This window comes from Eleutherodactylus coqui, chromosome 4 (assembly GCF_035609145.1).
Source record: "Eleutherodactylus coqui strain aEleCoq1 chromosome 4, aEleCoq1.hap1, whole genome shotgun sequence".
NCBI lineage: Eukaryota > Metazoa > Chordata > Amphibia > Anura > Eleutherodactylidae > Eleutherodactylus > Eleutherodactylus coqui.
Genome location: NC_089840.1, coordinates 195,986,234 through 196,000,131, shown reverse-complemented (window position 1 = coordinate 196,000,131; position 13,898 = coordinate 195,986,234). Strand labels below are relative to the sequence as shown.

General features: G+C 43.5%; 1 protein-coding gene across 7 annotated transcripts in view; it reads left to right on the top strand.

The window, feature by feature from the left end:
* CAMK2G (calcium/calmodulin dependent protein kinase II gamma) overlaps nt 1-13,898 on the top strand; it is a 287,378-nt gene that overhangs the window by 185,894 nt on the left and 87,586 nt on the right. For all 7 annotated transcript variants that reach the window (XM_066600521.1, XM_066600518.1, XM_066600516.1 and 4 more), the window contains exons 6-9: nt 11,445-11,517; nt 12,117-12,219; nt 13,015-13,098; nt 13,367-13,461. In XM_066600521.1, coding sequence (XP_066456618.1) covers nt 11,445-11,517; nt 12,117-12,219; nt 13,015-13,098; nt 13,367-13,461 — 355 coding nt within the window. The remainder of the gene's footprint in view (nt 1-11,444; nt 11,518-12,116; nt 12,220-13,014; nt 13,099-13,366; nt 13,462-13,898) is intronic.

Sequence of the window (13,898 nt, the reverse complement as noted above, 5' to 3'; positions counted from 1 at the left end):
TAAGATGGTTTGTCATGGAGTTGATTCATATTGGTTTTTCTTTAAAGTGATACCTGATAAAGGGGGTTTCCAACACGTAAATATCTGTTCTTGTTCACTGTTGGTGCTTATGTACATCCTCAGCAGTGATGTGGTGTACATACTACTGTGCTGAAGGATATACACAGGACACAGAGAACAGGTCAGAATTCTAAAAGGTAGGTATAGAAGAACTAGGTGATTTTTTTTTTACAGTCTTAGTCTGTTGAGGTAATTTTTGTGGGTTCATAAAATGTATAAAAATTAAACTGTACGCTTTAAAAAAAGTACACCATGCAATAAGGCTGGCGGCACAAAACAGGTTGGATTCTGCATGCGGGAGCCCGCAGCAGAATTTGAGCCTGTCCCCGGCCGGGGACCACGTGTATCTTTTGATTATCTGTATTGCGGATGACTGCAGCGACCTGCCGTTGATCATGCACAATACAGATTTTTTTAAAAAAATCTTTGTTTATCCTACATGGTCGCCAAGCGGTGACGCGGGTACCCGCGACCTATCCACATTGTCAATTGCGGATGGGCCATGGGTCGGCCGGCTTCCATTGACTTCAAGTCAAATGTGGATGACTTCACATGACATTCTGGGGCCTTGTGAAGACTCCCAGAGCTGTCACGTATTCCAGTCAATTAAGCCCTGTTCGTGACAGGGCTTAAAATGTTGTACAAGCAGTCCTGCATTTGGAAGTTTAAGTCTTATATGTGGACTAAAAATGAACTAAAAATAAGCTCATTTAAAGAAATATTAGAAAAAATATTAAGAGTTCCAAAGCCCCTTTTTACCAGTTTTTATGTAAAAAATAAAAAAATATATACCGTATTTTTCGCTTTATAAGACGCACCTTATGATAAGACGCACCTGGGTTTTAGAGGAGGAAAATAGGAGAAAAATATTTTGAACTCCCCCAGACTAGGCAGGGAGGGAGGTATTACAGGAGAAATAAACATCAGTAGTACCGCCTCGGAATGAAGTATATGCCACTAGGTGAAGCTGTCATTCAGGACCCAGGAAAGCTGAGTATATATGTAATTGTGATCTCATTACTTGTCATCCAGCTTTCCAGGAGCCCTGAATCCCACGTTGAATAGTTATGGCAATGCATGTGGTCTGCATGCTTGCATAACTCTGCAGTTGGCATTCCGGATCCTGGAAGAGCTGAGTGACAATGTAATGATTCCATTAGTTGTCACCCAACTTTCCAGGAACCCTGCATGGCATGTCTCATTATGGTTATGAATAACTAGGCACAAATATTTACACCATACAGGCAGCTCTTTCTCCCTCTCCTATGTAGCTTGCAGATGTGAGAGTGTCTGTACATACAGCTGACTGCTGAGCAGGGGGGAGCAGCAGCTCCCTCTCACTAATCAGCTGTTGTATGGGTGCTGGTGTGCAGCGGACCTGCTATCTTTATCACACTGTCAGCAATATAGCAGGAGCTGCCTGTCTGTATAGTAGCTTCCTGCTCCTCCCTCGCCCCCAGCAATCAGCTGTTGTACAGGCGCTCTGCTCCCTGCTCCTCCCCCGCCCCCAGCAATCAGCTGTTGTACGGGCTGCTCTGCCCCCTGCTCTCCCTTGCCCCCAGCAATCAGCAGTTGTACAGGCGCTCTGCTCCCTGCTCCTCCCCCGCCCCCAGCAATCAGCTGTTGTACGGGCTGCTCTGCCCCCTGCTCTCCCTTGCCCCCAGCAATCAGCAGTTGTACAGGCGCTCTGCTCCCTGCTCCTCCCCCGCCCCCAGCAATCAGCTGTTGTACAGGCGCTCTGCTCTCTGCTCCTCCCCCGCCCCCAGCAATCAGCTGTTGTGCGGCCGCTCTGCTCCCTGCTCCTCCCCCGCCCCCAGCAATCAGCTGTTGTACAGGCGCTCTGCTCCCTGCTCCTCCCCCGCCCCCAGCAATCAGCTGCTGTACGGGCCGCTCTGCTCCCTACTCCTCCCCCGCCCCCAACAATCAGCTGTTGTGGGGCCGCTCTGCTCCCTGCTCCTCCCCGCCCCCAGCAATCAGCTGTTGTGTGGCCGCTCTGCTCCCTGCTCCTCCCCGCCCCCAGCAATCAGCTGTTGTGTGGCCGCTCTGCTCCCTGCTCCTCCCCGCCCCCAGCAATCAGCTGTTGTGTGGCCGCTCTGCTCCCTGCTCCTCCCCGCCCCCAGCAATCAGCTGTTGTGCCGCCGCTCTGCTCTACTGCTGTGCCGGCTTTGTATGCAAACGGCCGTCAGCTCAGTGAGAAGGATACGCGAACCTTTTCAGCTCCGGCCGGGTCTGATCTAGGCACGTTCGCTCTATAAGACGCACTGACTTTTTCACCCAACTTTGGAGGGGAAAAAAGTGCGTCTTATAGAGTGAAAAATACGATAATTGGTTCATTATGTAACACTGTGATTGCTATAGGAAAAAAAATCCACAATGACAGAATTGGATTTTTTTTTGTCACCCTGCCATTAAAAATCTTTGAATAAAAAGTGATCAAAAAATTGTATGCACCCCAAATTAGTACTGAGACAAAAAAAACTGCAAAAAAAGCCTTCACACAGCTCTATCAACAGAAAAATCAAAAAGAAAAGTTACGCAAGTCATAATATGGCGTCAAAGTATTTTTTAAAAGTTTTTGATTTTTTTAAAAGCAGTAAGATCTAATAACTATAAATTTGACATTAGCTTTATTCTGTGCATCAGTATAATTGCAGCAATGTGTCATTTTTACAGCATTGTCAACACGTAAAACCAAGCCGGACACAAAATTTGCACAGTTCTTTTTTTTTTTTTAATTTATTTATTTTTTTTTATTCTATCCCTCTTAGAAATTTTAAAAAATGTTTTGCATACATTATATGGTACATTAAATTAAATGCTATTAAAAAATACAACTCGTTGTGCAAAAAAAAAACAAAAAACAAGCCCTCATACAGCTCTGTCGAAGGAAAATAAAAAGTAATAGCTCTTGGAATGCTGGGAGAAACAAATGAGAATGAAGAATGCAAGAGTCCTGAACAACTCCCATTGCTGTGTTGGTAAAAAGCGGTGCGTCTCGACCAGATTGTTTTCGGGTCGATAGCAGATAGCTGCTTACATGGCATGTAGGGAAGGGTCTGCCGGGGTTTAGATCTAACTGTAATGTACTTTAAACCAGGCAGATGTCTTATTATTCCGAGTGGAAATCAAACTCCTGCATTTTTTCAGAAGGCATTAATTTGTGACACAATGTGCTTTTCACATCTCCTTCTATGTAGTTTCAGACTTTCAGAGCATTGGGCTACGTTCACACACGGCGGATTTTCCACAGCAGAAATCCGCTGCGGGTTTTGGTGCGGCTTAGATCCCAAATCTGTTTGTGACACGTGAATTTTGATGCAGATTGTGGTGTGGATGTCACTCCTTCATTTGAAGAGCTGAAAATCTGCACTGAGAATCTCTCACATGAATTGACTTGCGGTGCAGAGTTTAAACCCGCACAATGTACCCTGCGGCCTTTTCCGCAGCGTGCGGTTGAGATCTAGTGAAATCTCATCCATACTACTGGTACTGTAAAACTTAGCAACGGACAGGCTGCAGCATTTCCGCTCCGAGTGAACATAAGGCATATTCATAAAGAGCAGTGACTGTGTTCCAGGCACACCATTATTTTGCCTTGGCAGATCAATTATTGACAGATGGATGCAATTTCTATTTGCCACGATTATCATGACTGTGGTCAAACCTGTCTGCGTTCAATCAGACGGATCTAATTTCTATTACATTTGGCCTCCGGGGTGATTGTGTAACTTGGGATGTCCGTAGTTCCTCTGCACATCCTAACCAGATGAAGCTCCCAGTTTCAAAAAACCCCTGCGTGTGCGGCGCCCAGAGGGAGCATTTATTTTTTAGTATGGATCATATTGTTGTCGAATAACTTTTAATCCTTAGATACTTTTATAATATAACAAATTGGTGTTAATGTGTTCAGCCAGGCTTCCTGTCGTCTAACAATACATTTTGCCTAAAAATCATAAATCATTCAGTTTGACAGATCTACAACAATGAGGAATACGTGTTTATGTTTCCATACTTCTGACAACAAACTCGTAATTATCCGCAGTAATCAAACCCTACATAAACAGTTCAGCGCAATGCAAAAATAACTTATTTAAACATCTTCTACGTCAACTTGTAATTAGGCTCTGGATTTGATTGTTGCTATTCCTATATGAAGATATTACAATCTGTAAGGCTGGCCATAGACATGAGATATTTATCTGCAAATCATTGGCAGATCCAGTTTGTTAATCCGCCTATAACCGTCACATACATCAAATTGTCAGCATCTCTAAATAAATTTACCTAGATCTGACCATAGTCTGCAGATAAAGAGCTCATCACAGGTTTAAGGCAAATACCACCAGAATCTCAAGTCTCCCCCCCCCATCTTAAAATACAGAATTTTTGTGTTTTTTTTTTTGTATTTTTTACAGTGTCCCAAATGAAGGACAGAAGGCATGCGCTCTGCTAACTTTAGTGCTAATTTGGCCTTTTCAGCTCCAAAATTTGAAAATTTACAATCAGATTTAGCCTCCTCTTGATTTTTATTTCAAAAGCATTGTCCTACCAAAACAAATTTATCACCAATTCACAGGATAGGTTATCAGTATCTGATTAGCGGGGCTCCGATCGTTGTGACCCTCAATCTAGAAAATGGGAGTCCCAAATGAATGGAACAGTGATTACACGTCCGCACTACTGCCCTGTTGATTTGTATGGCACTGACGGAATGGCTGTGCAGTTGTACGTACTAAGGGTGGATTCAGACGACCGTATATCGGCTCGATTTTCACGCCGAGCCAATATACGGTGTCCTTGTCTGCAGGTGGGGGGGGGGATGGAAGAGCCAGGAGCAGGAACCGAGCTCCCGCCCCTTGCCACTATTTGCAATAGGAGGGGGCGAGATGGGGGCGGAGCTGAGTCCCGTCGCTTAGCTCCGCCCCTGCCCCTCCCATGGCAAATAGTGGCAAGGAGCCTCGAAGGGGCAGGAGCTCAGTTCCTGCTCCTGGCTCTTCCACCCCCCCCCCCCAACCTGCAGACAAGGGCTCCGTATATCAAATCGAGCCAATATATGGTCGTCTGAATCCACCCTAACTCTGTAAGTCCTATAGAAATGAGCAGATCTTATCCTTTCGATAGATTATAAATATCAGAACATTTGGAGACCGACTTTTGGCACTGTGTGGATGAGCTGTTTTAAAGGGCTTGTGTATTTGGTTAAGCACAGCAGCTCTTCATTGTATACCAAGCACAGTGCCATACATCGTACAGTGGTTGTACCTGGTATTGCAGCTCAATCTCAGTTGCTTAAATTGGACTGAGCCACAGAAAGTCATGTGACCAATGATCTGAACCTCGCAGGCCAATGAGGAGGTAGCTGTATTCGCCCTAGTGCTATGGCCCTTCAAACAAGTGATTGGTAGGGGTGCCAAGACTTGACCCCCCACCAATCTGATGACCTGTCCTTAGACTAGTTAATTTAATAGTCCTGGGAAATTGCGAAGGCTACCTTTTAGATGCAGCGATTTATCATTCAAATTTGCACGATCCAACAATTTTTTTTTTAATGATTGTTTTGTGTAAATGAGCCCCAACTTCCTGTTTATCTAAACCGTATTCCAATAGTAGGAGCAGGAAAGTGAACCCTTGAAATACATGGGGAACGTTGGTTTAAACGAAAACTAATGGCTTTTTTGTAAATAAACTTTGTGTTGTTCTGCCGGGATGGGAGAGTGAATTCACCATTGTTGTCAGGCTGCAATGGTAATTTAAGTAGGCATTTAGAGGGGTTAGGTAATCTGTTCCCACAGCTTAATAATGATCACACTGCTGTTTGGAGAGGACTGCCTGGAAGTCAGGGTAGAAGCGAGAAAACAGAATAATTTGCCTTTCTTTGAAATGTGTAGAGTTTGCAGTATTCCTTTTAAAGTGAAATATGTGAGCTACAAAAGATTGTCACTTTTTTTCATTTCCTGTTAGATCCTGCCCCAAAAGCTTAGAGATTCGGAACAGAGAAGTTCTTGTTTCTACTACAAAGCTTGATTGATATGGTATCCACTGATAGTCTGCATTTAACTGACGGGGAAATAGAAAAATAATAGAACCGAGTTCCACTAAGGAAACATTCCCAAAACTAAGTTACGCTGTGTGCCAGCGATAGAGACACTTGGAGACTTTGTCCATTTTTGGGCAAGCAGTTGCATGCTAAGCTAGCTTCTTTCACTGGGTGGTGTTTGGGGACCTCATGCAGGGCCTTTCTGCTATGAAACTCTCCTGGGAAACATTGGTTACTTTATTATCTAGCCAAAATCTATTGCAGATGTAGAACAGTCTTAAAAGGGAGATTTAGATTATCGCAGAGTTTTGGGAACCTTCTTGTCGAGCATTTCTTCACTAGGTGACACTTTCAAGCTTACGGTGACCTACATGTCTTTCTTTACCTTAGTCATTCCCTTGATTTTTCTGGTTATTCAGGATTAAATTGTATCAGTGAAGTAGATTTTTTCTGTCACTTTTCTTATAGCATTGTATTAAGCAAAGGCGTATGAAGACCAGTTAGCAGTCGATTTCGGCATCTTATGCTAGAAATGATTGCTATGCAGTTGAGTGATGGAATAATCCTTCTCATTGCCAACTACTGGAATAGTAGCTTCTCTATGAGTTAATATCCGGCCTTTTACCAGACCCTGCAATATGGCCTCACAGAAATTGGTGAAAGTGGTTAGGGTCCTTTACAGGGGACAACTGTTGGGAGCTTCAGCGATCAGCTGTATTCACACAGGAGCGAGGATGACTCAGTAAGTGGAGGAGGAACAGAACAGAGATCGCTCTGGCTGTATGCCTCCATTGACAGTAAACAGGCAGTCGTTCATAGTTGAACAACTGTTTGCATAGGATGATTGTCGTTTGATTTTTATGCCTGCAGAAACTGAACGACAGATGAATTATCGTTCGTTGTTTAATAATAATTCCGATTTGGGGGATCCAGCAAGGATCTTAACAACTAGAATGACTATAATGAATCGTTCAGTAATTGCATTTATAGATGTTGTAGAAATGGATGATTATTGGGCATGAACAATTTAAAAACAGATGTGTTACCACTCCTGATATTGTCTGTTTTTAGAGATGAGCGAACTTACTAGTTTAGGGCGTTTTTGCACTCGAGCACGGCTTTTTCCGAGTAACCGACTACTCGGGCGAAAAGATTCCGGGGGTGAGCGGGGGGTTGCAGAGGGAAGTGGGGTGGGGGGCAGAGAGTCCCCCGCTCCACCCCCCCCCCCCAAATCTTTTCGTCCAAGTAGTCAGTTACTCGGAAAAAGCCGTGCTCGAGTGCAAAAACGCCCTAAACGAGTAAGTTCGCTCATCTCTATCTGTTTTACAAAAACCTGCATTACCCATGAAATCGCAGTACTGGGGCATTTGTGGTTCCTCTGCTATTCCTCCAGAATATTTATTCATAAGTTGACAAATGGGCGTTTTGCAATTTTCTTGTCAAAGGGACGTACATTCCTCCAAAGTCTGACACTTGTCAGCACTGTTTTAAGAGCATCAAACTATGGAAGCACACATCCCCAACTGATAGCCCCGGTTGTCATTTATTGATAGATTGCCAGGAGGAATAACCAGAATGGTGTAATTCATATTAATAAGGAAAGCTGCTTCAGAATTGTTATTTGAATGAAGTGAAGTATTTAGACGAGTCAGGCGAGCTGACAGATCCTCTTTAGAGACTGAGAATATAAAGGGCCAGCAGACAGGATTCTAGTATTCTTTCCGGGTAGTAATAAAAGTTGGCTTTCTATATGGTTTTGAGTTGCAACCATTTTTTCCTGCTACACAGGAAACCAGTGAGCATAAACAGTTGATCGGTTGTGTGTTTCTTCGACTGATTGTTTGCACTTTTATTTGGCCCAGTGATTGGGCAAAAGGACATTCTGATTATCGCACCAGTCATTACAGTCATCTAAAATTCATAAAGTCTTTGCATTGCCCAAATTATATTTAAGCCTTTGGCCTCTTTGTAGACCCTATAATGGCAAATCTTCTATTGAACCTAATAGCTCAATGTACACGCTGCGGCATGTCCTATTTGCCGTGGGAATACGCGCGGATTGCTTCCCTTGTGGTCAATGGAAGCCACCCGTCAAGCTATACTTCTGCTGTAGCAGCAGGTTTTAGCGCACCCCATCATTGTGATGGATGATGAGGAGTGCTAAACACAGCAAAATAGTGCAGACAGCGCTCAAAAATTATTTGTCATTGAGAAATCGGGGCCATAAGCTTATGTGTTACTGTTTTGTGTGTTGTTTAGGGTGGAATGTTTTTGTTTTTTTTTATTCTTGTGTGGTTCAGCACGGGGTAGACAGTTAGCAACCAGTTATCTGGGAAACAGCGAGCGGTCTTGTGGGACAATTGGGGGGGGGGGGGGGGGGGCGCTGATATAATGTAACACTAGTCTTTTGACATATATGATAAAGTATAGTAAAAAAAGATTCTTCTAATATTTGCTCATGCATTAGGCTAAATTCATCCAAACAAGCGTCATCATGGACTGAGAAACTCGACCCAACATCGCGCTTGCCATAGTGTGTTTTCACTCCGATGCGAGACGTTTTTTATTCAAAAATGCCTTGCATCGCTTCCGTGAAATTGCGGTCCTCAGGCACGGGTTTCTTGTGCGTCAAAGGTGCGCAAGTGTTTCTAATTGGAAACCTCACACACTCATGCACATCAGGCAGTATGTAATGTCTTTTAAGGTCCCACCCATTGAAAACAATGGGCAGGAGAACACCCAAAGATAGAACATGCTGGGATTTTTATTCCCACTGCGAGGGTAAAAAGTTGCTCATGTGAATAAGTGCATTCAAAAGAATGGACTTCATATTTGTGCGAGTTTTATGTGTCTCGCAATACAGAAAACTCGTGGGAGATTCTCGCCCATATGAATGTAGCTTTATATGAATGAGACTCTGTAAGGCATTTCTTGTACATGTTTATAGTCCACTGCCACATATTTAATTGGAAATGAGCATATCCATCTGTCCACAGACATTAAGATGTCATACGAGTTTCATTTTCGTCAGCGGAATGTGCATCTACCATTTGGTTGCATACTCCTGCCCAGATCCCCATAGCAGAGCCCATCACCGGACACATAATGTGACGACTGCTCTTAAAAGTCTCTGGGGGTAAGAACAACAGGACTGGAAGTTCTGCCCTTACTAGGACATGCAGTTAGAGGCTTTATGGTCTGGTGTGACCCACAACACCATAAGCTAATGTTGAGAGAAGGCTTACAAGTTCAGTCTATTACTTCAATGCCACTTAACCAGCAGGGATGGGTGTAACTGACCAACTCTATACATTCCTGCTTGGATAATTACTTCAGGGCTGATCTTGCTTCTAGTTGTCTGGTGCAAATAATATAATGTATCTCATAAGTCTCCTGGACGCATTACAAGAAAACCTAATCAAAGGGCTCATTCACATGAGTGTATATATGCCGCTGAAGAAGCATGCATAGTTCCTGTGACAGAACCCATAGATTTCAATGGGTTCATTCACATTTGCGTATTGTCGCAACGTATTTCAGTTGCATTAAAAAAAGCGGCATGCGTAAATATTTTGTGTGCATATTCGTTTACATGGAGAGCGTACATACGCTGCGCAAATACGCACACGCTTGTGAATATGCACTGCATTTTTGCGCGGCCAAGACCTGCAATACGCCCTGTGCTAACGCACCCTAAGGACTATAGTGCAACCTTCAGATGCCAAGATGTAACGGAGGAAGGGAAGAGCTGCACGGAGCCGGGGATTCCAGAGAACACAGGTTCGGCTCTGAAGCACATCAGTAACATCATAATGTCAACAACTCGCTGCTGCATTTCTTTGTTTTAACCTCAGCAGAGATTTATAGGAATATGTTAAATATGCAGCAGAGGAAAATGAGATGAGCAGAATGTATCTGATCTTCTTCTAAAAGGCTGTTGCTCCCGTTGCCAAGCAACAAATTTTCAAGAACTCCGTGGTGGTGTGCGTTCACACAAACCCTTTACGTTCCCAAAGGCAGCCACAAAGATGAAGTTTGCAGATGTGCAGAAGCCGAGGATTCCGCCTCAGACCTTAAAGCTCTTCTTGTTTCAGGGGGAGAGTAATAGTTTGTGGCCGGTTTTGATAAAGGTAAAATTGAAGAGAACAGGGGGTACATTTGGGGGCATTTGTTTAGTTTTGGATGGATATATATATATATATATATATATATATATATCAGGCATAAAGTGGTTTAAGATCTTTTCCAGCTTCCGTTGCCTTTACTGTAACGGCTTATGGTTGCGTAGATCAGTGGTCTCCAACCTGGGAGTTATAGTTTTGCAACAGCTTAGGGACCACTTTTAAAATACTTTGTAAAGTTCCACAGCCCCTCCATGCTAGACTTTATTGTGGGTCTCCGTTCAAAGACCCCTTATAAGATCTCCTGTTATTTTTCAACACCAGAAGGTGTTTAAAGGGGTTAACTCATTACATACGAACCTTTCCATTTGAGAGCCTTTGCAGCAATCTCATCTTGGGTCTGGCTCCCCCTGGCAAAATCAGCTGAAGATATGGCTCGTGAGAAGAACGGTCATCCTTGTGGTACTTGGAGGCTTCAGGTCTGCCAGAAACAGCAAATGCTTCTTTGTGGCTACTGCTCTGGCTCATACAAGTGGGATCCTAGCACGGTATTATGGGCAAGGATTGAACATGCGTGACAACTCCTTTCTAGGTGGGTACATAATACCCTTTAAATCTGTGTGTGGCGTTGCTATTTTACATACGGTCCTGCGACTTCTTCACACCCCGCTATCTTGCTTCCGTTAATTGGGGAGCACTTCGTTATCAAAGCCCTGAGACACGGCACAAAGCTGCTCTCCGACGCAGGGTTGTCGTATCGCATAACAATGACTGCATACAGCAGGGCCTGACAGAATAAGTTCATATCAACCGCTATGTGCTCGAACAAATGGCGCGGTAGGAAATCCCCACGATGATGTGGGTAGAACGAGCTTGCTGCAGTCATCCGGGCTCCTGCATTCAGTGTTTGTGCGTTCAGTTTTATGCAGAGAAAGGGCAGACCGAAGCATCACAGTGCCGATTGTTTTAGTAAAATACGCACGACCTACAAGAGAGACCGAATTCTAGAAATATTCTGCTGAGCAGTAATGTTACAATGGTGGAGCTGGAGGAGCTTGTGTTTAACCATATTACATGTAGAATAGGGTAACCTATAGGCACATAATGTTATTGGGGCGTCACATGCTACATTGGATGTATGATTTAGAGCAATATGAATGATTTAGAGAAAATCCTCTTTCTTCTAGATGGACATGAGTAACTTGTATGTGCTTTTCCCTCCATAGCCACTGTATTCATCAAATCCTGGAAAGCGTCAACCACATTCACCAACATGACATTGTGCACAGGGATCTTAAGGTAATCCATATCCACAGTGCAGTAGAGTTTCTATAGATGATTACTAATGTTTCCTAAACCCACCCCTTATGTCCTGGAAACCAAAGCGCTTCTGTAGGCCATACATATCCCAACCAGTTGTCCTCCATATGCTGTCGCTACACTGTATAACTTGTCTTCCGGTATTTGAGAATCGTCATTCCTGTCCTATTTATTTGCAGTTTAGATTTGATCTCCAATCTTAACCATCTCCTTTCCCTGCCTTGCCTGCTTCCTTCCTTTCTTCTCTCTCGCTCCTCTTCTCTCTTTCATTCTCCTTTAGCACAGGTTTTTTTTTCACCGCAGCATTACCACCTTCTTACACGTAAGCTCTTACACATAAGCCTCTTGGGCTAATCATATGTCAGACAAGACACTAGATTGTCAGGTATTGGAGGATAATTGCATCTGCAATGCTGCATGAGAATGTTAGGATCGCCACCTAGTGATCGCTAGAATCATTACATGTTGGCAATAATGTTAATCCTTTACCGTACAGAGTATTGTACTATATTGCCTAACACAGCTAACATAAAATGATCAGTGCTTTTAGGTTTCATGTTTTTATCTTCTCCCTGCAGCCTGAAAACCTGTTGTTGGCTAGTAAATGCAAGGGTGCTGCTGTGAAACTGGCTGATTTTGGTCTTGCTATTGAAGTTCAGGGAGACCAGCAAGCATGGTTTGGTAAGTATAAGTTTACTTTATTTTTAAGTAAGTTCTTAATCTAAGCTTTTAAACCTCTGTTCAGCTTCTTGAAGGCATTGCATGTATCTTCTACTGTCTTGGAGGGTACCAAGTTGTCTTCAGCTTCCTTTAAGGGGTCGTCCCCCTTCTAGCAGTTTTGCTGCAGGAAGCGAACGACTCCGTACATTATACAGTGCCCCCGGTCGGTACTGTAGGGTAAGTCCTACTGATGTGAGTGAGACTCTGCACAGTGACTCAGGTTTGTATTGCAGGTTATGTCCAGAGCTGTCTGCTTCTTCTAGCAAAACAGATAAATGTGGAACAAGCCCTTTAATTTGTCTGTATAGCTAATTTTTATCCAAAGACTTGTGATATAGCATGTGTTATGCTTTTTCATTTTGTTTTATGGCAGCCAATGTACCTGTATAAGGCACCATAAAGTACCTTGTGGTACTGTGAGGGAGGTGACAAGGAGTCAGGTGATATATTTTTTTATACTCATCCCGCGGTGCCCGCCAATGAAGTCTGCATGCTGGATGAAAATCTGACTTTTCAGCGCCATGTGCACACACTCTCCTTTATACGTCTACATGAGCACGTGCGCATAGGACAATGAAGAGTCAGATTTTCGTCCGACAGGAACTGGGAAACTGGCGGGTATAAACAAAAAAAAAAAATGCACCCGTCTCCCTGTCACCTCGCCTATCAGTTCTGTAAGTTAGTTTATGGTGCTTTAGGCAGGCGGCAGTGAAAGATGTTAACATCCTTGTAACCACTACATGTTCTGTCTTACAGGCTTTGCTGGTACACCAGGTTACCTCTCTCCAGAGGTGTTAAGAAAAGATCCTTATGGAAAACCAGTTGACATTTGGGCTTGTGGTAAGAATTCTCTCTATCTTAATCTGTTAGGCTGACAATCACTAGATTTGTGGCGATCATAGGGGCTTGTCAGTCCTATACAGGAATGAAACCGGAAGGCATAGCTCCTAAATAAAGTGGAAGGTTTGCTTCCCCTTGGTGCTGATGGCTTCAATATATTAGTGTGTTCTAACCATAAAGCTCAGTCTCAAGATTTGGTGAGTAGTAAGTATCTAAGTCGAAAAACAAAAGTTGTGATTTCTTTCCTTTCTTGGTTGACTTGTTTTAGGGGTTATTCTGTACATATTACTAGTGGGTTATCCTCCATTCTGGGATGAAGATCAACATAAGCTTTACCAACAGATTAAAGCTGGAGCCTATGATGTAAGTCGGAACATAAAGACTCTTCCTGTTTTATACTTTTTCTTGTCGTTTTGTTGAATAATTGAGGACTTATTTGTAAAAACTTCTTGTTTTGGTCTTGTTTTGAATAAAGGTACCTTTACAGGGGACGACTGTTGGGCTTATAAGCGCCTGAGATTCGACCCACTAACTGATGCCTGACTGTTGCTCCTTTGCATATAGAGGAGTGATAGTCGTCCAAGTGAATGGAGGCTGAGCGAGTCGGGATCGTTCCAGCCACCCACCTCCATTCACAGTAAACTAGAGTCACTCAGACATTGAGCTCCTGTTTACATAGCCTGACAATCACTTGGTTTTTAGTTCTGTGGCCACTTACAGGCAATGAATTTCTCACTCTGTAGGTGGACTCGTGTACACGGGACATTTAGCGCCCAAATTTGCTGGTTCCATTGATAATT